Below are 21,287 nucleotides of genomic sequence, written 5' to 3'. Positions count from 1 at the left end.
TTGAAGCGCTGTCTATGAAATGCAGAACATATTTTGCCCCTCCTGCTGAAGCCTTGAGTGGGCCAATCAAGTCTGAGTGCACTTCTTCCAAAATTTCTGCCTTAACACTGCTTGGCCTCTGCACGTGCTTAGGCGCTGTTCCCTTTCCTCTGAGACACACTTCACAACGTTCTTTGTCCTTAAAGCATTCCTTAACTGGCATTCCACAATCAATCAGCAGTTGCTTCACTGACTTAAAGTTTTTATGAGCTAGTTTCACGTGCCATTGGTACAAACAGTCCTTGTGGTTACAATCTGCAGCCTTCTGCTCTGTCAATCCTTTATTAAAAGCAACTAGGCATTTTGATTCTTCCTCAACATTATCTTCATTTCCATCAAAATCACTTTCATCAGAATCAACATTGCTCTCAAAATCACTACAAGCATATTCCTCCAATTGACTTGCAACATTCTCCAGGCAATAGTGCGAGCCTACTGATAGCACTGGGTATTCTCTTCCTTTAGAATCAAATAAGCGACATTTGTCTTTTGTTATAGACACTTCAAAGTCTGCATCCACTAATTTATTCACGGACAGTAAATTTTCATCTGAATTAGGCATTAGGAATACGTCTTGTAAGGTCAAATGCATTACATTTCCACAATAGCTTTGAATTGCAATAGAAACTTCTCCTTTCTGAGTGCATAGAAATCTTTCTCCACAAGCCATAACTAATGTTTCATCACAAGGCTCTAGAAAGTCAAAAGCTGATCTCAAGCCAGACACATGTACATCTGCACCACTGTCAAGAACAAATGTATTTACACGCCTTAAATAATCTTTGGTTGAAGCTGTATTCGAGACTAGATAAGCCTTTGGGTGACTGTGCCATCTGGGCTTCCCTTGGCTTGTACTTGGGCTCCCTCTTGTGGACGATTGGGGCTGTTGCCTCCCATTTCCATCCCTCTCCCTTTGTGAGGATTTGGCGGGCTTTTCTTCCCGGCGAGAGGGGGGGGGGAATTTCTCCCTTTGTTTCACGTCTCTCACATTGAAACGACCGGTGACCATGCCTTCCACACAAGAAGCATCTGATTGTGGATTTGTCATTTACACGCAGTACAGACACTCCACGAGACAATTCCCTCTCTTGGCTCCTGTCTGCTTCAAACTGTTTAAGTGCAGTCACCAGCTTAGTAAGGGTTAAGTCCTCTCTACCCAAAAGATTCCTTTTTTCAGCGTTATATTTAAAATGCAAACTTCCCAGAAATAGTACAAGAAACTCTTCTTCACCGATTTCCCCTCCTACAGCCTTCAATTCTGATTCCATATCTTGCATTTTCTTAAGGTGTTGCAAGAGGGTCATATCTCCAGACATTTTATTTGCATACAGTCTAGTTTTTAAAATCATTTTCTGGGTTTTTGACACAGTTCCAAATTTCTCATTGAGTGCATTTAGCATTTTCCTGGCGCTATCATTATTCAAAATTATCGCAGTTTCTTCCGGATTAATTGCATTGGAAATCAAATTCATTGCCTGGGCATCTGCAATCTTAAATTTCTTTAGGGCTTCTCTATCTGTGTCAGCTGGCGGGTCTTCATTCAAAACGTGATTCACCCCAATTGCTGTTAAAGCATTTTCCACCATTCTCTTCCATACTGGAAAGGAGGCTTGGGTGATATGGGGGACAGAAACGGATTGGGGTTGTTTTGAATTCATACTTTCCTTATCGTTGCTCATTCCAGTGGCTCAGGGCTGCTTTCCTCCTCACAGGATCCAAGCGCGGCGCGCGGGGTTAAGTTTCCTGCCGTCCTTTGCAGACCAGGCTGCTGGCTCCGTCACAGGAAAAATTCCCTCTGGGCGTTTGTAAATCCTTTCGTCTCCAGTGAAGATCCCAAAAGCAAAAAAAAAGGTGCGGTGTGATCCTATCTCAATAGCCAAAATAAAAACCAAGCGTACTCAGCTACCACTTATTGGGGGATCGGGGCCCCAGTTCCTGTAAAGGGAACCCCGATCTTTAATTTATCTGCTACCAAATCAGAGGGAATGGATCGTTCCTCTTGAACTATGAGAATTGAGATCACACACACGCACAAAAGAGGCAAGACGCATTTGTCTTGAAGTAAAACAATCTTTACTCTAACTCAGGGTAGGGAAAAAGTCACTGGGATACAAAACAAATAATATCTGTCTACATTCTATGTTTCCTATACTTGCCAAAAGCCTTTGGCAAGGCACTAAGCTTACTTACGAGTAGGCACCCTTAGCAAAAGGAGAGCCTCTCTCCATCCTGCCTGTTCAGCAGTCAAGCAAGGAGAAAGTGATCAACTACTTTCTCTTCTAACAAAGAAATCGAAAGCAGTTGAACATGCAAAGTAGTTGTATACGTGACCCTCGGGGCACGACTGCAATGGCCACTACACTGACCAAATGGTCAGTTACAATATTAACCCTTTAACTGTCTGACATGTAACAAAGCTCGCTCTCTAATACCCAACAATAATAACCTCACCACCTATATTAACTATGGACCTATAAACATGGTTTTATAAATTATAATATAGAACTAGAACAAAATTAGAGTCCAGTACCACCTTAAAGACCAATAAAATTCGCTTGAGCGGAAACTTTTGTAAGTCAAGATTTACTTCATCAGATAGGGCAGGTAGCATCATGGCTTTGGTGGACAAGATATATGGAAATACTGTTTTGTTTGTTTAGTTAGTTTTGGTTGATTCCTGTTGCGTGCCTTCCTAGAGGCTTTGAGCAGGCAGCAACTGTTTAAGAAAATATATAGTAAATGTCATTTGGTGGATGGCTCGAAGGATTTATATCTAGTAGACCACCAAGGAATACCAGGGTTGCTGTGCAGAGGAAGGCACTGGCAAACCACCTCTGTTAGTCTCTTGCCTTGAAAACCCCATAAGGGGTCGCCATAAGTCGGCTGCGACTTGACGACACTTTACACACACATACATCCTCTAAATCAGTTTTCCACATCTGGATGCCAGTCGCCTGGGGTTCAGAGTGACGACATCTGCTGAGCCACTATAGAAAATGGAATGCTGGACTAGATGGGTGCCAAGGTTCACTGAGAGCACCTAAAAACCTTGGGCCAGCCTGGGATGGGTCAACATCCCAAATAAATTTGGACTTGTGGGTCACTGTACCAAAAAGGTTAGGAACCGCTTCTCTAACTATCTTGAAAAAAATTGCCATTTGCTAGTAGTACAGTTAAATTTATCATAGTTGCGTTAAGCTTGAAATTCACTCTTCTGTAATTTTCTAATGATTTACTGGCTTTTGCGGTTTCTCACTCCAAGGCAGAACAGTTCCTGCTATTCTTTAATCCTTTTGTAACTGGATTAGATTCTTCCTGGCAATTGCCAGGAATGAACTCTGTGAAACAGCTGTCACCTGGGAGTTAATTTGTCTTTCTGTGACATGCAAATTATCTTTTTAATTCAAGGCAGTATCTAGTTAGGAATTTTCTCACTGCCTTGTGCCTGCCAGGTTAAAGGTTTTAACCCTGTGGAAGTGGGTTTTATGGTGATGGCCTAAATAAGTTTCAAAATTAATGGTAACAACTGGGCCACACAAGCCATGCGTAGAATGGTATATTTTGTGCTTCTTAGACAAATTTGTTCCTGCGTCTGATTAACTGATGCCAGTCACAACAGGGCAACCAAATAGACACAGAAACAGCTCTTATACAAATGTAACAAATGTTACATTTGTATAAGAGCTGTTTCTGTGTCTATTTGGTTGTAACTATTGTATACACAGAAGTGTCTATTGCTGCAAGAGTCACAACAGGGAAGCAAGCAGTGAGAGCTGGTGAGGCTATGCCAGCCAAACTCTATAGCTTATTCTCTGCCTTTGAAGCTACCGAGTGTCCACTGCAGTACTCAGAGTGTAGCATTTTATAAGGTTGTAAAGTTGCAGATGGGGCCTGGGAGATCCTCTGGGATTACATCTGATTTTCAGATTACAGAGATGATCAGTTCCCCTGAAGAAAATGGCTGTTTGTGGGGGTGGACTCTATGGCATTATACCGTGCTGAGGACCCAACCTTCCCCAAACCCCAGCTTCCCCAGGCTCCACACACACACACACCCAAATCTCAAGGAATTTCACAACCCAGAGTTGGCAGCCCTGTAATTTGTATTCAGTATAGCATTTTAAAAGCATCCATGCAAATTATACAACTCTGCTAAACACAGAGCTTGCAATTGTTGAATACTAGTTTGGATTGACAAACTCCTACCACTACTTGAGAGAGAAGAGTAAAGTATACATCTATCAATTAAAAAAACTGCTACTGCACAACTCCCATAATTGGAATGCTTGTGCAAGGGGGGCGGGAGAGCTTGCAGGACATGTTTTGCCCACCATACCATATTGTTCCATTTCAGATAAAACAAGCAAGAGATCTGCAGGGAGCAAGCAATCCATTACAGGAGTTATTTCTTCCCCATTCTCTTTTGTGACACTTTTGTATGATGGGGTGAATGAGGGGGGCATAGCTCAGCTGCAGAGCACATATCTTATGTGCAGAGGCACCCTGGTTCTCTAGTTACCCCTGACTGAGACTCAGAGGGGGGGGGTCACTGCTGACCAAAGGTCTGACTTGATATCAGCCCCTTCAAATGTTAAAGAGGCCGGGGCAAGCTCAGATGCACCTGCTCACAAGAGCTCTGTCTTGTAATGGGCTCCAGCTACAGCATGAGTTGACTTAGTTCAGACCTGTCTCCAGTGTTGCAACCCTGGTGCTCCATCATATGGGCAAGGATGCATTCGGATGCCACAACAACCTCTCAATGGCTTTGTCAGCACCGTGCAATTAGTCACGATGTCCAAATGCCGGCACCTCAGCAAACTGGAGTTTGATTCCCACATAAGTCAAGAGCTGAAACTGGGATTTAATGGAATCCTGAGAATCCTGGTTTGCAGTTGTATAGCCAGATGCAATCAGAGCAGGGGTAACTGTGGTCAGATAATGCCTACCAAGGAAGGGCTGCAGCTGACATGGCAACCTTGGCTGAAGGCATGAGTGGCACAGGCTGCACCTGAACCTTCGTCTCTAGGCTCTCCAACTGTGAACATGGTCTTCACAGAGGGAAGTAAACTTCATCCAGAACTCATCGATCCTCAGCTGGAAGTATTACAGGTTGAGTATCCCTCATCCGGATAGCTTGGGATCAGAAGTGGTCCATATTTTGGATCTGTCCGGATTTTGGATCTGAAGTTCCACTGCGATGAGGAGTAGGGCACCCAGACTTCAGTTTAGCGTTCCTGCCACAGCTGAAGTTTGACTGCGGTGGGGAGAGAAGCTAAACTGAAGTCCAGGCTCGCTCGCAGTGCACCCAGACTTCAGTTTAGTTTCCCTCCCTGCCGCAGTCGAACTCCTCATGGAGTGAGATCCCGCCACCCAACTTCTCCAGGCTTTGGAGAGGCCCAGCAGTGGCGATCTGCCTGCATGTCGGTTTCAAAGGTCCGGATTTTGGGTCAGTCCAGATTTTTGATGTCCAGATAGGGGATACTCAACCTGTATCAACAATTTTATCTGGATTGGGGTTCAGTTTATTAGCTGTCCTCAACCCCTTTGCTGTCCCCAGACATCCTCAGTCAGGCCACCCAGTGTAACCCAACTCTGCTAAAAAGGGAAAATAGAGCTGATGACACTTCACTCCAACCTGTTGCGATGGTTTCATGTAAATATTAGACATCATGTGGGACAGGCCTGGAACCTATTGGCTGCAGGGCTGGCCAGCACCGCTTTCTGGTACAGGTCAGATAAGCGGGACTGGAACCACCAGAGCACAGTGCCCCATTCACCTTGGTCAACCAGACCAGAAAGATGCTACGGCTGAAGATATTGGTAGGGGTTCACTCTCCCAGTTCTTCTTCCTAGGAAAGATTATCGATCAGGGCAATCCAGACAGTTTCCATTCCAAACCACACTAGGAGACAGGTTGTCCATCTCATACTCAAGCAAGCCCAAAAGGGTATATTTGCCACCAGCTAGAGAGCCAGTGTGGTGTAGTCATTAAGAGCTGTGGACTCTAATCTGGAGAACCGGGTTCGATTCCCCACTCTTCCACATGAAGCCTGCTGGGTGTCCTTGGGCCAGTCACAGTTCTCTCATAACTCTCTCGGCCCACGTGGAGGCAGGCGATGGCAAAACACTTCTGAACGTCTCTTGCCTTGAAAACCCTACGGGGTCGCCAGGAGTCAGCTGTGACACACAATAGTTTTCCAAATTCTTTAGGTCAAGAGAGAGCTTCAAAGGGCCTTACTGTCACTCAGTTTAGCACAATATCCTTCTTCAGCAGAACAAAGGCCCAAACAGAAGAGCTTAGTTTCCAAAGGTCTGCTGATATAAGGCTGTATTACATAATTTCAAAAACCTATCTAGAGAGGAACTCCACACATGTCCTCTGGCAAGGTATTCAGAGAGGGGGGCAACTACCACACTAGCCATCAATCTCACAGAAGCCAAATTAACTGCCCAGAAGAAGGTAGCCACTAGCAGGCAGCCCTACGATGATGGGCGGGTCTGTAGAGGGAGAGGTGGTATGTGCCTAGAGGGAAGATAATTGTATCTTCTGTCTCCTTCACCAGTGTCCACACATTCACCCCACATTTCTGCATCGAATTCTGTGCACATACCATGCTTTTTGTACCTTTTCTGGCTGCACAGGTGAACCAGTAAGTACAGCTTGGTGCTGACATTTGGCTGATTGTATATGCCTGGGGGCCTGGGACTGTTAGGTATGATTCTGCTCTACTTAGTCATGTCTGCATAGGGCTAGAATTCTCAAAAGATTTGTTATATTCTCAAATCCTGTGTCTCTTTTATCTTCAGTGTATGTCTGGGTCATCCTGGCCCTTAAGATGAAATGAACACACATTCATATGATACAAATGGACCTCACACAGCCTTCATTGCACATTAACGTGATTAAATTTACTAATATAATGAAATCTCTCCTTAGCAACTAACTGCTTAAGGAGCTTATTTATCAAATTAGTCAAATGGATTTCTTCCTTCCAAATTCTGAAGTATCTTCTTAGCAGAGTGTTTTCAGGGCCACAATCCAGGCGGATTGTGGCTGAGTATCAGCAGCTTGGGAAAGTGGACGTGGCAATACCCATTTAGACACTGATGCAGACAGAGAAAGCGTCATTCAGTTAAAGTGAGAGGGAAATCCTGTTCCAGTGAATAGGGGTGTGCATAAAGAAATTGCTGAGCCGAAGGTATACATGGAAATTGCTGGCTCAGGACGGAACGCTGATTTTATGGAAAAGTAATACAAATCAAAATATTGTCGAAGGCTTTCACGGTCAGAGTTCATTGGTTCTTGTAGGTTATCCTGGCTGTGTAACCGTAGTCTTGGAATTTTCTTTCCTGACGTTTCGCCAGCAGCTGTGGCAGGCATCTTCAGAGTAGTAACACTGAAGGACAGTGTCTCTGAGAGACACTGTCCTTCAGTGTTACTACTCTGAAGATGCCTGCCACAGCTGCTGGCGAAACGTCAGGAAAGAAAATTCCAAGACCACGGTTACACAGCCCGGATAACCTACAAGAACCAGTAATACAAATCCTTTTTTAAAAAAGTTCAAGTTCTTACCAGCAAAGAAGCACATGCTCATGTTTTTTTTTTTTTTATTCCACTGATTTCCTGGGCGATGCAATTTCTCCTTTCCAATCAGATCCTTTCAAGGGAGGAGCCCAGAGTACTCATAGAATCATCGATTCATAGAGTTGGAAGGGACCACCAGGGTCATCTAGTCCAACCCCCTGCACAATGCAGGAAACTCACAACTACCTCCCCCCCACATCCCCAGTGACCAGAAGATGGCCCAGATGCCCTCCCTCTCATCATCTGCCTAAGGACACAGAATCAGCATTGCTGACAGATGGCCATCTAACCTCCTCTTAAAAACCTCCAGGGAAGGAGAGCTCACCACCTCCCGAGGAAGCCTGTTCCACTCCTGTTCCACTGAGGAACAGCTCTGTTAGAAAATTCTTCCTAATGTCTAGATGAAAACTCTTTTGATTTAATTTCAACCCGTTGGTTCTGGTCTGACCCTCTGGGGCAACAGAAAACAACTCGGCACCATCCTCTATAATGATAGCCCTTCAAGTACTTGAAGATGGTTATCATATCCCCTCTCAGTCTTCTCCTCTTCAGGCTAAGCATACCCAGCTCCTTCAACCTTTCCTCATAGGACTTGGTCTCCGTCCAGACCCCTCACCATCTTTGTTGCCCTCCTCTGAACACGTTCCAGCTTGTCTACATCTTTCTTAAATTGCAGTGCCCAAAACTGAACACAATACTCTAGGTGAGGTCTAACCAGAGCAGAGTAAAGCGATACCATCACTTTGCATGATCTGGACACTATACTTCTGTTGATGCTGCCCAAGAATTCATTTGCCTTTCATGTTAAAATTCCCCCCTCCCAAACACTTTTCTCAGCTCACATCCCTACTTGTGAATCTCTGCCTTATTCTATCTTACCTGCTCTGTGTAGCACAGATGCCCCTTCCCCTTCCAGTAGCTCCTTCCCTATGAACTCTTGACTGGGCATTAGAAAGTTTAACAAAAAACAAAATCCATGATTCTTTTTTATTATGGACAACTTTTTTGTTAGCCCTAAGAAAACGATATCACATGAATTTTGTATGGGCCCAATATGGCTGGTTACACCTTTTCTCATAAAAATCTTGCTCTACTTAACCTAAAGGTCCTTGCAGTTGAACCATATTTCTAAACAGTTCTAAACAGTATCCACTAATTCACTAATATTCTTACAGTATGTATCCTTTTATATTTCAAGGTTTACTATATGTGTATATAATAATGATTTTAAAGAATTAATTCATGTAATTGCAGATTGTATGACAAGCTATGTCATTTATTCCCTTTTAAAATGTTGCTAAAGACTGAAGGAGAAAAAGCAAGAACAAAACTAAGCAAGTAAAATTCAACACAATAAAGATTGAGTTATCCAATGCACATACAATGCAACGTACTTGCAATCAAAATCTTTGCAAGAATCTTAACTAAACCTTGTGTGTTTGTGTGCCATCAACTCACAGCCAATTTACGGTGACCTAGTAGGGTTTTTAAGGCAAGAAACATTCAGAGTTGGTTTGCCATTTTCTGCCTCCACATGGGCTGAGGGAGTTCTGAGAGAGCTGTGACTGGCCCAAGGTCACCCAGCTGGTTTAATGTGCAGGAGTGGGGAATTGAACCCGGTTCCCCAGATTATAGTCCGCCGCTCTTAACCACTACACCATGCTGGCTCTCAACTAAATCTTAGCTAACACATAATGTTATAGGTAACATTTCTTTGCTTATATATTCTTGCAATTCAGGTTGTATAAGAAAACAAAGCAATCTTATGCACTGTTACTCCAGTCTAAACCCAGTAATTTAAATGGGCTCAGACTGGAATAAATCTTCACAGGAGTACTTCCCAACAAACTGAGTATACTTTCCCATTGCACACACACACACCTAAAACATATTTATTTATTCATTCGCTAAGGCTATATTCTTCTTAGGCATTCATCCAACCTAGAAACAAGCCCTTTCCCCAGTATTTTGAATAAATTGCTGGCTAAAACATGATGTTTCTTTCCTACATTATCTTTAGATGGCTGGGCAGAATTGTTGGAAGTAAAATCTCATGTGTAGAATTATACTGTTGCAGAATAGAACTTTACAAAGATATGCAAAAGGCAAAAACATTGCATGGTTTTCATATTTTTTTTAACATATTGGTAAAATGCATGCATTAAAAGCGTTTACAGATGGGACTCATTTTAATTCAGGGATTATATTAAACCAGCGATGGATGTTGACTATGAAGATCAGATGTCAAGCAAACGTTCAAAACATCAAGAGGATTTGTTTACTCAAAGTCAGGACATGGTGTGCTGCTCTGTGGAATCCAATTGTTCAAAAGCATTATGGGGCATGTTTGTGCTGAAAAAAGATTCCACCTTAACACTCCAGTTCGCCCTTCAGGCTTCCTTAAGATTGCTGTTGGTTTTCTTTTCTGTCAAAAAAGAGAGAGGCTGTGAGCATGGCTGAATGCACCTAATGCCACTCAGTACATTTTGTGGTCTAATTAGAGGTAAAGAGGTGTGCATTTTTGAAGAAGAAAGCCAGAATAAGGGAAAGGGAACACATGAAAGCCCTAACAGCTTTCCCCTTTCTGCTAGAATTAAATGCTAACCCTGAATCATACTATTAAAGCTATACTACATAATAGATCAATATTAATACCCAAGCAATTCTGGGAGGCCTTGGGCTTATCTTATGTATTACATTACTGAGTTTTTAATGAATAACTGCACTCCTAATGAGCAGCTAGACTATCCAGAAATCCAGGGATTAAAAGTTAAAAAGCTTCTTTATAGCTTCCTAAGGCTGAAAGCTTCCTTATTCGTATTGATTAAGGAAGCTGTTGAAAATTAGTAAAAGCAAAACAGCCAGTAAATACATTATTTACTGTCAGATTTTATAGAATAATATAATGCTGCTATATATATACATACACATGCTCTGACCTGGATGGCCCATGTTAGCCCAATCTTGTCAGATCTCGTAAGCTAAGCAGGGTCAGTCCTGGTTAGTCTTTGGATGGGAGACCACCAAGGAATACTATGCAGAGGCAGGCAATAGCAAAACACCTCTGAATGTCTCTTGCTTTTTAAATCCTATGAGGTTGCCGTAAGTTGGTTGTAACTTGATGGCAAAACACACACACACACAAAAGCAGGGGACCCACAAGTATTTGTGGCAAGCATCTCATTTCCACCTCTCCCACTATTTCCTCTTTCCCTTCCCTGGCGCCCATCTCCCCTTTTCCTACTTCCTTCATTCCTTCCCACCCATCAGCCAACCTACCTTCATCTGCCCCCTGCCTTCAGCTTTCCCCCCACCAGTTGCATGATGCTGGCTGAGCTGAGGCCAGTTGCATGGTGGGGAACCTGCAAGGGCTTGTGCGTGTGTGTGTGTGGAAGGGGGGTACCTCACTTCATTTCTACCCAGCTTTTCTCCGCATTATGTCATTCTCCTCTCCTTCATTTTATCCTCACAGTCACCCTGTGAGGTAGGTTCAGTTGAGAGTGTTTGGCTTGCAGAGTAGGGACTCAAACCTGAGTCTCCCAGACTCTTTGTACTACACTACACTGACTATTGTGTGTTTAAGGTCCCAGTCTCTGGATGTAAGTATCCACAGATTCGTCCATGTAGAGAATTAGATATGTTGATAAAAATGTGTGTTTGTTTGTTTATGTACGTCATTTATAGTCCACCTTTCTCACTTGGACTCAAGGTGGGTTACAGAGTGAGTCAGTACAATCGACAGGATTGGGTATTCAATAGATAATACAATAGGATTAGGGTTGTAGAACCAATCAGAAATCTAAAAATAGAACTGAAGCCAAACATAAGTGTTAACATGACACATTAAATGAAACAAAACTTACATAATAGGATCCTAGTTTCAGTAAGCTAAACATAGTAGTGTAGACCACAGTCCCTAATAATTTTTCCAAGTAACTTTGTGGATAATTTAGTACAGTGCAACTCTATTGCCTGTGTAGAAAAGCTCTCTTGAATAATTCAATTTTGCATACTTTGTGGAAAGCCAGGAGATTGGGAGCCTTCCTGACCTCCTCAGGGAGGACATTCCATAAAGTGGGGTCCACAACGGAGAAGGCACGTGTATGGGCAGTTGTTGATTTTGCCCAATTGTGCAGATGAGCGAAGCTGTCGTGGCAGTGCATCGGGGGAGGGGCAGTCTTGCAAATACGATTATCGCATGGGTCACCATGGCTAGGTTGGGGCGGGAGAGGTGGGGCTCCAACTGCCTGGCCTGGCGGAGATGGAAAAAGTCTGCCTCGGCCACGGTTTTGACCTGAGCCTCCATTGTTAAGGAGACATAAAAATGATCACACCCAGACTCTTGAGGGCAGATGCTGGTGTTAACTGAAGCCTTCTTCTAGCAGTTCTGGTGTTTGCTGGGTTCCAGGTAGAAATGGGAATGGGGGCTCTAGGGAAATCTCCCATGTAGTTTCTTCAGGCTGAACTGTAACACCCCAACAAGACAAACGGTTAATTCTCCTTCGCAGCAGTGCTTCAGGGCCTCAAGGAGAGTGGGGGGCAGGGAAGAACTGTGCAAATCAGAAGCTCACCAAACTCCTGGAAATCCCCCCCCCAAAAAAAAACTTCTTGCACCTCCTCCCTGCACCTTTGTTAACATTTCTGTTTAGGACCAGGAGATTTAAAAGAAAAACATTCCTCCCAAGACGATTCTGTGTCAAATTTATCGACATAAATTTTCCCCAGAATATGTAAATACATTTAACCCTGCGGCTTCTGGGGGAATTTGCTTTTAGCCTCCTCAGTATAAACAGAAATGTTAAGAAAAATAAGAGTAAAGGAAGAAAAAAGTAAAGCTTTTCAGCTTTTGGTGTGAGGAAGTTGGTGGACTCAGTTCGATAGAATTTGGGACTATAAGGTTTGTTCCCCTCCTTCTCTCTGGATAGTCTTGGGGTGCCCTCCACTATCCATCCCTTAAAACGTTTGCCTTTTTGCTTTATAACCTACATAAGAGCTAAGAGCTGTACTCTGTTCCTTCCCATGGAATGTTCATCCCGGGTGGAAACAAAAGATTTCTGTGGGTGATCCACTCTTTCCAGCAGGGGGTCATCTAGGGTATACAGAGGGGAAGGTGATGGGTTTTCCTTGGAGCCCCAGGAAACCACAGCCACCCAGCCATTGGTCTTAGATAAGTCTAACAAAACAAAAATCTAGTTCACCTTAAAGACTAACAACATTGATTTCATGATGGGTAGCCGTGTTAGTCTGTCAATAGCAGTAGGAAAGAACAAGAGTCCCATAGCATCTTAAAGACTAACAAAATTTGTGGCAGGGTAGGAGCTTTCGTGAGCCACAGCTCACTTCTTCAGGTGGAGCTAGAATGTGAGTCCAGGTAGACTCACATTCTAGCTGTATCTGAAGAAGTGAGTTGTGGCTCACAAAAGTTCCTACCCTGCCACAAATTTCGTTAGTCTTTAAAGTTCTATGGCTCTTGCTCTTTTCTAGTAACATTTATTTCAGTATGAGCTTGTGTGGGTCACAGCCCACTTCTTCAGATAGATATGTAATGGGGAAACGTACTGGGGAATTTTTAGGGGGCAGGTTGGAGGAAGGAGTCAAGACCTAGGGTCTTCTCGCCCCAGCCCACCCACAAACATTCCCCAGTACAGTTTTTCATTACATATCTATCTGAAGCAGTGAACTGGGACCCAGGGAATCTCACACTGAAACAAATATTGTTAGCTTTTAAGGTGCCACCGGGATTTTGTTTGATTGTGCTATGAAAGACTAACATGGCTGCCCCTTTGCAATCATTCTTGGATAGGTCTGACTCTCTGTGTCACAGGACTTGGGCTTAGAAAGGTGTGACTCTGCTTAGGTTTGCACTGTTAATGCAGAGGTGTGAGCTGCAGAGGAAACAAAGAAGGTCCACTTTCGGGAGTGGGAAGGAAGCACGCCAACCTAAGAAAAGTGGATGTAAATAAAGACACAAACAGTGCCATCCTAACGAGAGTTACTGACGTGGAAGCAGGCGGATTAGCAGTTATGCAGGACACACCACCAGAACTCCTTGCTTTATAGAAAACAGTGTTGTTTAATTTACAGTGCACAGATAAAAGACAAACCGTCGCGTACACTTCTCTCCACCAAACTTCCCAACACAGAGTTACAGTTACATAGGCTTATATACAGAACTCCACCTGAAACCAATAAGGCCACCTGTAGACCTGGCCACAGTATTACATCATCCTTACTGCTTCAAACCGGTTAGTTGCAGTTCACCCTAGAACCTGCAAGGCTGTTGCTGCCTCTTGCATCATCCTATATGCCTCTGATCTGACACCTACCTGTCAGCTGTCTCTGTCAGATTATTATGGGCAACTTGTTACTCTGACACTCCTTCTCAAGTTGTCATAATAATTTTACCAACTGTTGAAATCTGTTACTATCTACTGTCTTAGTAAACAGATCAGCTGTTTTCTTCACCTGCACACTTCTCAATATATACTTGATTTCTGTTTATAGCTTCCGCCACATTCTGATATCTAATCCGGATATGTCTGCTTTTGCTTCTGAAACATTGCTCGTTTCCCAATTGCATTGCTGCAGCATTGTCAGTATATATCTTTACAGGTACAGGTACAGTTACATTCAGTTCTTTTAACAAATACATGAACCATTCCAACTGTATTATTGTCTCATTAATTGCACTGTACTTAGCTTCACAAGTACTTATTGCCACAAATGATTGAGTAACTGATTTCCAGTGAATAAGGGCTCTGCCCAAATACAGCGCATACCCTGTGGTAGACCTTGCTTTTCCCTGATCCGCCCACGATGCGTCAGAATAGGCAACCAGCTCCCTATCACAAACTCTCAGGTACAGCTTCCTGTGCATAGATCCTTTCAGGTATCTTAGCACCCTCTTTGCTGCCTTCCAATCAGTTACTCAGGCAATGCACAGCCTGATGAATGTCTGGTCTAGACCACGTAGTGAGATACAGCAGGCTTCCCACCAAAGACTGATACATAGTCTTGTCACATTCTGCCTGTGCTTCTGTTTCACCACTCACATATCCTGTTACCATAGGAGAATCCACAACAGTTGCATCTACCATTTTAAACTTCTCCAGTAGCTGTTGTATCTTATCAGGCTGAGACAAAGAAAACATCCCATCTTCATCTCTGCTTATTTTTACTCCTAGGTAATTACTGATTTTGCTTAGACATTTCAGTTTAAAAGCGTTCTCCTAATTGCTTTTCAAATTGCTTTTCAAACTGTTCTATGTAACCTTTATTATTAGCCATTAGACACAAATCATCAACATACGACATCACAAAGACCTCCTTCTGTCCTGAGCATTTAGAAAACAAACACAAATCTGACAAGCTCTGTTTGAATCCCAATTGTTTTATGGCTTCAGTCAGGCAATGATTCCACTCTCTTGCTGACTGATGTAAACCATACAACGCCTTGTTTAGCCTCAGGACCATGCTTTCCTGCTTCAACTCAAAGCCAGGAATTTGCTGCATAAAGATTTGTTCTTTTAAAGGTGCGTTTAACTAGGCTGTTTGCTCATCATCAGAGCTGATTTCACGGTCTCACATCCAGGGGCAGCCAATTTACAAACTGCCACCTGGTAGATTAGTGTGAGAATACCTTGTGCTATTGTAATGCTTCCATTTCATCTTTTCTTGCTCTGTACCACGATAGTTTATCTCTTTCATTGTCAGCTAATATATTTTCAAAGCTCCCAGGTTCATAGCTCTCAGCATCCATATTGCAAATGCAATCACAGTCATCAAAACCAAACCTTGTAGGCGGCACACCTTTGGTGCTGCGTTCAGACCTCCTGACTTCAGTCTCTTCAGAACTCTCTCCTTCTGAATTGTCAGACTTTACACTCTCCCTTCTTGGAGAACCCTCTGAAGTTTCAGACTTTACACTCTCCCTTCTTGGAGAACCCTCTGATGTTTCAGACCTTACACTCTCCCTTCTTGGAGCCCTTGCTGGAGAACCACTGTTATCTCTGGCTTCCAGCTGCTCATTAATTGAAAGAGATATCATGTCAGGCACCTTATCTGATCCGTGCAACCTTGCCCAGTTGAATGACTCTCCAAAATTAGCAGAACGGATAATTGTTATCCTATTGTAAGTATCAGCAAAACGGTAGGATTTTGCAGCATTCTGATACCCAAGGAACAAAAGTGGTTTGGACTTTTTGCCTCCCCTCCTATGCTTTAAAGATATATCCACCCAAGCCTTGGCACCAAACACTCTCAAATGCTTCAAGGATGGATTCCTTTTATACAAAGCCGTATAGGGGATGTTATCAATGCTTGAAGTCCACAACCTATTAATGAGGTAATTAGAAAACTTAATTGCCTCTGCCCAGAACCTAGGCTTTAGATTAGCGTCCTCCAACAGAGATTGCATCATGGATTTTAAATATCCTATCCGTCTTTCTGCAACTCCATTTTCCTGGGGGACACAAGGGTTAGCAAGCCTGTGCTGAATCCCTTTGCTCTCTAACCACTGGTCTAACTCATGTGACAAGAACTCCCCGCCATGACCCGACTGGAGATTGGCAACTGGCAAACCTAGCTGCCTTTCCACTCTGTTCACCCAGTACTTGATTGTTTTACAAGCTTCACTCTTGTGCTTGAGCAGATAAACCCAGCCAAACCTCATGTGGTCATCAACCAGAACCAGAGCCCATCTGTTCCCCAACACACTTTCTTGGAAGGGGCCACAGATATCTACATGGACAATTTTTAAGGGTCTGTCTGTCACACTCTGGCTGACTTCGGCTACTGGACACCTTCTGCTCTTTACTGATTTACATACAGTACAATCAAGAAAATTATTACATTTGTTTAGCCTCACCTCATTTTCCCCTAGCAAGCTCAGGGTTTTCTGTATTGTTGAAAATGAGGCGTGGCCTAAATGCTGGTGTAACAAATGCACACACTCTGGATGAGGATTTTTGTTTAAAGTTCCCACTGTGCTTGTGGCTTCCCCAGCCCCTCTGCGCACAACATAAACATCCTGCTTTAATTGCCCTTGCAACAGCGTGTCTCCCTCTCCGCTTATCTGGCAGGAGTTTCCTTTAAACTGCACAGAAAAACCAGCCCTGGTTAAGGCAGAATCGCTTAGCAAATTATTTTCCAGGAGAGGTATGCAGAGCACATTCTGGAACGTATGGCTTAATTCTGGAAAGTTTAGGCTGCCCTCACACTGGACCTCTAAACGTTTCCCGTCTGCCAAGCTGACATGTGTTTTTGCAGACTGCTTTGTGTTTGACAGTAAGGAGCTATCTTTAACAAAATTCTTGCTAGCCCTGCTATCAACCAGCCATAAATCCTCACCCTTATTAGTCTCTGCCGGCACCACAGCTGTGTGTGTGGCAGTCTGGAATTGTTTCTTAGCCGTCTTCTTCTTTAATTGGGGGCAATCCCTTCTGAGTTGCTGAGTTCTGCCACAGGAATAACATTTCCTTACAAAGAGCACACAGTCCTCCCCCTCTTGATTGAAGACGTCACTCCTCCGGTCCATTCCATGCCCTTGCTTCAACGACCTCTGCGCAGAGTAGACTTCACTCCCACTTACATGCTGAATCCGCCGCTGGGCTGAGGTCCTCGGCGTTGACTGTAAATTACCTCGCTGCCAGGGGTGAAAATCCGGGTTGTTAAACCCCTGGGCTGAGGTCTCCGAAGATGGACGAGACGCTGCTCTTTCCATCATGGGGTGACTCATTCTCAGCTGGGCTGTTGTCCTCTGAATCTGTCCCTCCTGCCAACGCTCCTCATCTTCCAGGATTTTGCTGGTAACATAATCACACGTAAGCTGCTCCACAGCCATGCATTCCAGAGAGGCCACCAATACATCAAAGCTTGCATCCAAGGAACCCAGCATGATGTATACTTTATCCTCGTCTGAGACATTCTTTCCTCTCAACTCTAGCTGCCGAAACAATTCTGCCAGAGTTCTCAAATGCTCCGAGGCAGGCATGTGAGGTGATTTATTAGTTCTGTACAGCCTCCTCATTGGTGCTAATATAATTCCAGCTGAGTCTCTGCGATAAACGGCTTGCAAAGACGCTCACGCATCCTTTGTGAAAGTTTTGCTGGCAACATATACAAGCTGGCTATCCCCCACAGTCAAAATTATATTGGCAAGCGCCTTCTTATCTTTCTCTTGCCCTTCATCATCATCATCAGCGGAGGTTTGCAGCACAACATCCCATAAACCTTCTCTCTTAAGGTAATGCTCAATTCTCACTGACCAAATGCTGTAGTTGTCAGTGTTGAGCTTCTCCACTGGAATTGCAGATTGAGCCATCTCTCTGCTCAATCACTCACTGTTCCAAAAGCCTCTGGACGTCCTGGAAACGTGCTACCACTACACGTAACCTGCGCGGTGTAGTGAATCTGGGCCCATAACCCTGACGTGGAAGCAGGCGGATTAGCAGTTATCCAGGACACACCACCAGAACTCCTTGCTTTATAGAAAACAGTGTTGTTTAATTTACAGTGCACAGATAAAAGACAAACCGTCACGTACACTTCTCTCCACCAAACTTCCCAACACAGAGTTACAGTTACATAGGCTTATATACAGAACCCCACCTGAAACCAATAAGGCCACCTGTAGACCTGGCCAGAGTATTACATCATTCTTACTGCTTCAAACCGGTTAGTTGCAGTTCACCCTAGAACCTGCAAGGCTATTTCTGCCTCTTGCATCATCCTAGATGCCTTTGATCTGACACCTACCTGTCAGCTGTCTCTGTCAGTTTATTATGGGCAACTTGTTACTCTGACAGTTACACCCTTCTTAATCAATTAAGTGAATAGGCTTAGAAGAGTGTAACTCTGATAGTTTGAAACAGATGCTCTGATTCAATGAGCTAAAGTTGCGATTTTGGCACCCCAGTGGCCTAAAGACTTCATCAGGTCTCATGCAACTTCTTGAAATGGCACCTTCTAGTAAATTATTTGGCTTACTCGATGGGAAAATGGAGACCAATCATGAGTAGCAGGGTAGTGTTGCCAGCTTCTTACTGGGAATTTCCTGGAGAGTTGGGGTGGATCCTGGGGAGGGCGGAGTTTGGGAAGGGGAGGGAGCCCAGCAAGGATATGATGGCATAGAGTTAAGATTGCCAACCTCTCGCTATTAAAACTCATCACCAGGCAACAGAGATCAGTTCCAGGGGAACCAATTGCTTTGGCAATCGGACTCTATGGCATTAAAGTCCCCCCCCTCTCCAAACCCCGGTCTCTTCAGGCTCCTCCCCCAAAACTTCCAGTTATTTCCCAACGCAAAGCTGGCAACCCTACATAGAGTCCACCCTTCGGAGCAGCCATTTTCTCCAGGAAAACTGATCTCTGTCATCTGGAGATCAGTTGTAATTCCAGGAGAACTCCAGGCCCTACCTGGAGGATGGCAAGCCTACTAACAAGGCTGTATGAATCAGACTTCTGACTCAGGAGTTTTACTGTAACCCGCATGACAGACATTGCCTTGTGGCACCTAGTTTATCTATTAGGTTCTTTCTATAAATATATCTCTTTATACTTTTCTAGAGTTATGCATTTTTGTAAGAAAAAAAATTAATCCACTGCATTTCCTTAAGACTTTGAGTGACCTGCACAAAAAATAATCATTTGCACAGAAAATAAGTTTCCATATATCTTGTTCTTTCTTGCCGAGGAATATTACAGTCGCTAAAATTTCCTTGTAGGGCATATTTGATTCATTCGGCGCACTAGTGCAAGGAACATATTGCGACATTGCTGTGGCCTGTTTTTCTGCCCTTTATTAATCCAGAAACCTTAATGATGAACAACACTTGTGTCATTGTCTACACAAATGTAATTTGTTTATGCAGGAGTTCAGTTAATCCTGCCATCTGCTTTTCTCAAATGAGGACAGATAATGGAGACACAGTTCCTCACAGGTCTTCGGGCTTTTAAATTCTGATAAAATCAGGATTCTTCACTGGCTCTTGCCACAGCCCTGAATTAAGCCACTTTAAATGTAATTACTGAAGCTGGCTGTACATCAGGAACATCCATTAAAAGAATTGATTGACCACGCTGTTATGGGAGGCATTTTATGAACAAACTATCCCGATGGATCCAGAACCGTAATTTGTAAGAGCAAAAAAGCAGGTAAATACTTTATTAGTGGTTAATGAGAAGCTCTCTGGGTAACAAAATTTCTTCTTTTTTAATCAGCTACTTGAAGGAACCTTGGGCCTTGGTCATCTATCACGATCGCTTTATCGATCTGAAGAAAGAACTGCGCGAGATTCTAGTATCCATCCAGGTAAAGGAAATGACTACCAGGTGCATTTTCTCAGGTGGATGCCATGTGACTGTTGTGGGCAGTTTTAGGAGTTTGCTTTCAGCTTCCACTTTAAATGCCCTATTCCTGTATTTTATTTGTGAGCATTTGACATGATCCAGAACATCAGGTGTAGACTTTGGAAATAATACTCTACATCCGCATTTAGAATTCCTATTTATTTCTAGCACTGGCTCTGTGGACAAGACAACTCACTGAAGTAGATTCTGATGTATTTACTAACTGCCCACAATTATATAGGGACCCAATTATAAAATAGTTATAACTGTTAAGTTTACTTTATGCAACAATTTTACATTTTAATGGCTGTGCGAAACCTGTCTGTTTATTTTAATGGGTGTTGTGCAAAAGCTAGCAAGCCGGTTCCACAATGCAGAAGTGCAGTCTTTATGCCCCGCTGCCCACATTATCTGCAGCTGGCTTTGGGTCAGACCAGATGTGATGCAGGTAACTGATCTTTATTGGCTTTAGAAGAAGAAGAAGGAGAGTTGGTTTTTATACCACGATTTTTCTCTACCTTTAATGACTCTCAAAGTGGCTTACGATGGCCTTCCCTTCCCCTCCCCACAACAGACACCTTGTGAGGTCAGTGGGGCTGAGAAAGTTCGGAGAGACTGGCCCAAGGTCACCCAGAAGCCTTCATGTGAAAGAGTGGGGAATCGAACCCAGTTCTCCAGATTAGAGTCTGCCACTCTTAACTGCTACACTACGGTGGCTTTAAAAGGTTAATTGCATAAATGTGCTGTCCCAATTTGAATTGGGGCTGCACAGGAAGGAGAAAAGGGGCTTAACTATTACACAGATGAAAATGTACCCCCTGCTCCATCTGGGCCATTTAGTATTTTCAAAGTAAAAAGACAGTTATTGAAAGAGCCTGTCTTTCCCAGTGAAAGTGCTAATAACAGCAGCAGGGGGTTGGTTAGCTAAACTATGTGAACTCCTTCTCCATGTGGCCCCAACCTGAATTGGAGTCCTGTGAGCATGCAGTTCAGTTTTTTGAAGATGAAGAATGATCCACGACCTTCACCACATCTCTTTTGAGCCTTGGTTGTACATAATATCACAAATCCCTGTCCAGGCAGTATCAAGCAGGTCTGAATCATTCTCGCATGTGTAAAGTGCCATCAAGTCACAACCAACTTATGATGATCCCATAGGGTTTTCAGGGACAGTGATTAAGACTACAGAGTTTTCCTTTGTGGTCTCCCATCCAAATACCGACCTTGCTTAGCTTCTGAGATCTGATGAGATCAGGCTATACTATGCCATTCCACATCCCTGAATCTTTCTTACATGAGCATTATAATCTGCAGT

General features: G+C 43.5%; 1 protein-coding gene across 1 annotated transcript in view; it reads left to right on the top strand.

The window, feature by feature from the left end:
- Positions 1-21,287, top strand: part of CFAP61 (cilia and flagella associated protein 61) — a 200,839-nt gene that overhangs the window by 171,359 nt on the left and 8,193 nt on the right. The window contains exon 24 of the mRNA XM_056862278.1: positions 19,844-19,934. Coding sequence (XP_056718256.1) covers positions 19,844-19,934 — 91 coding nt within the window. The remainder of the gene's footprint in view (positions 1-19,843; positions 19,935-21,287) is intronic.

The sequence above is a fragment of the Euleptes europaea genome, chromosome 17 (genome assembly GCF_029931775.1).
Source record: "Euleptes europaea isolate rEulEur1 chromosome 17, rEulEur1.hap1, whole genome shotgun sequence".
Taxonomy (NCBI): Eukaryota; Metazoa; Chordata; class Lepidosauria; order Squamata; family Sphaerodactylidae; genus Euleptes; species Euleptes europaea.
The sequence above is the reverse complement of the archived record's forward strand: the minus strand, read 5'-3'. Positions and strand labels throughout refer to the sequence as shown.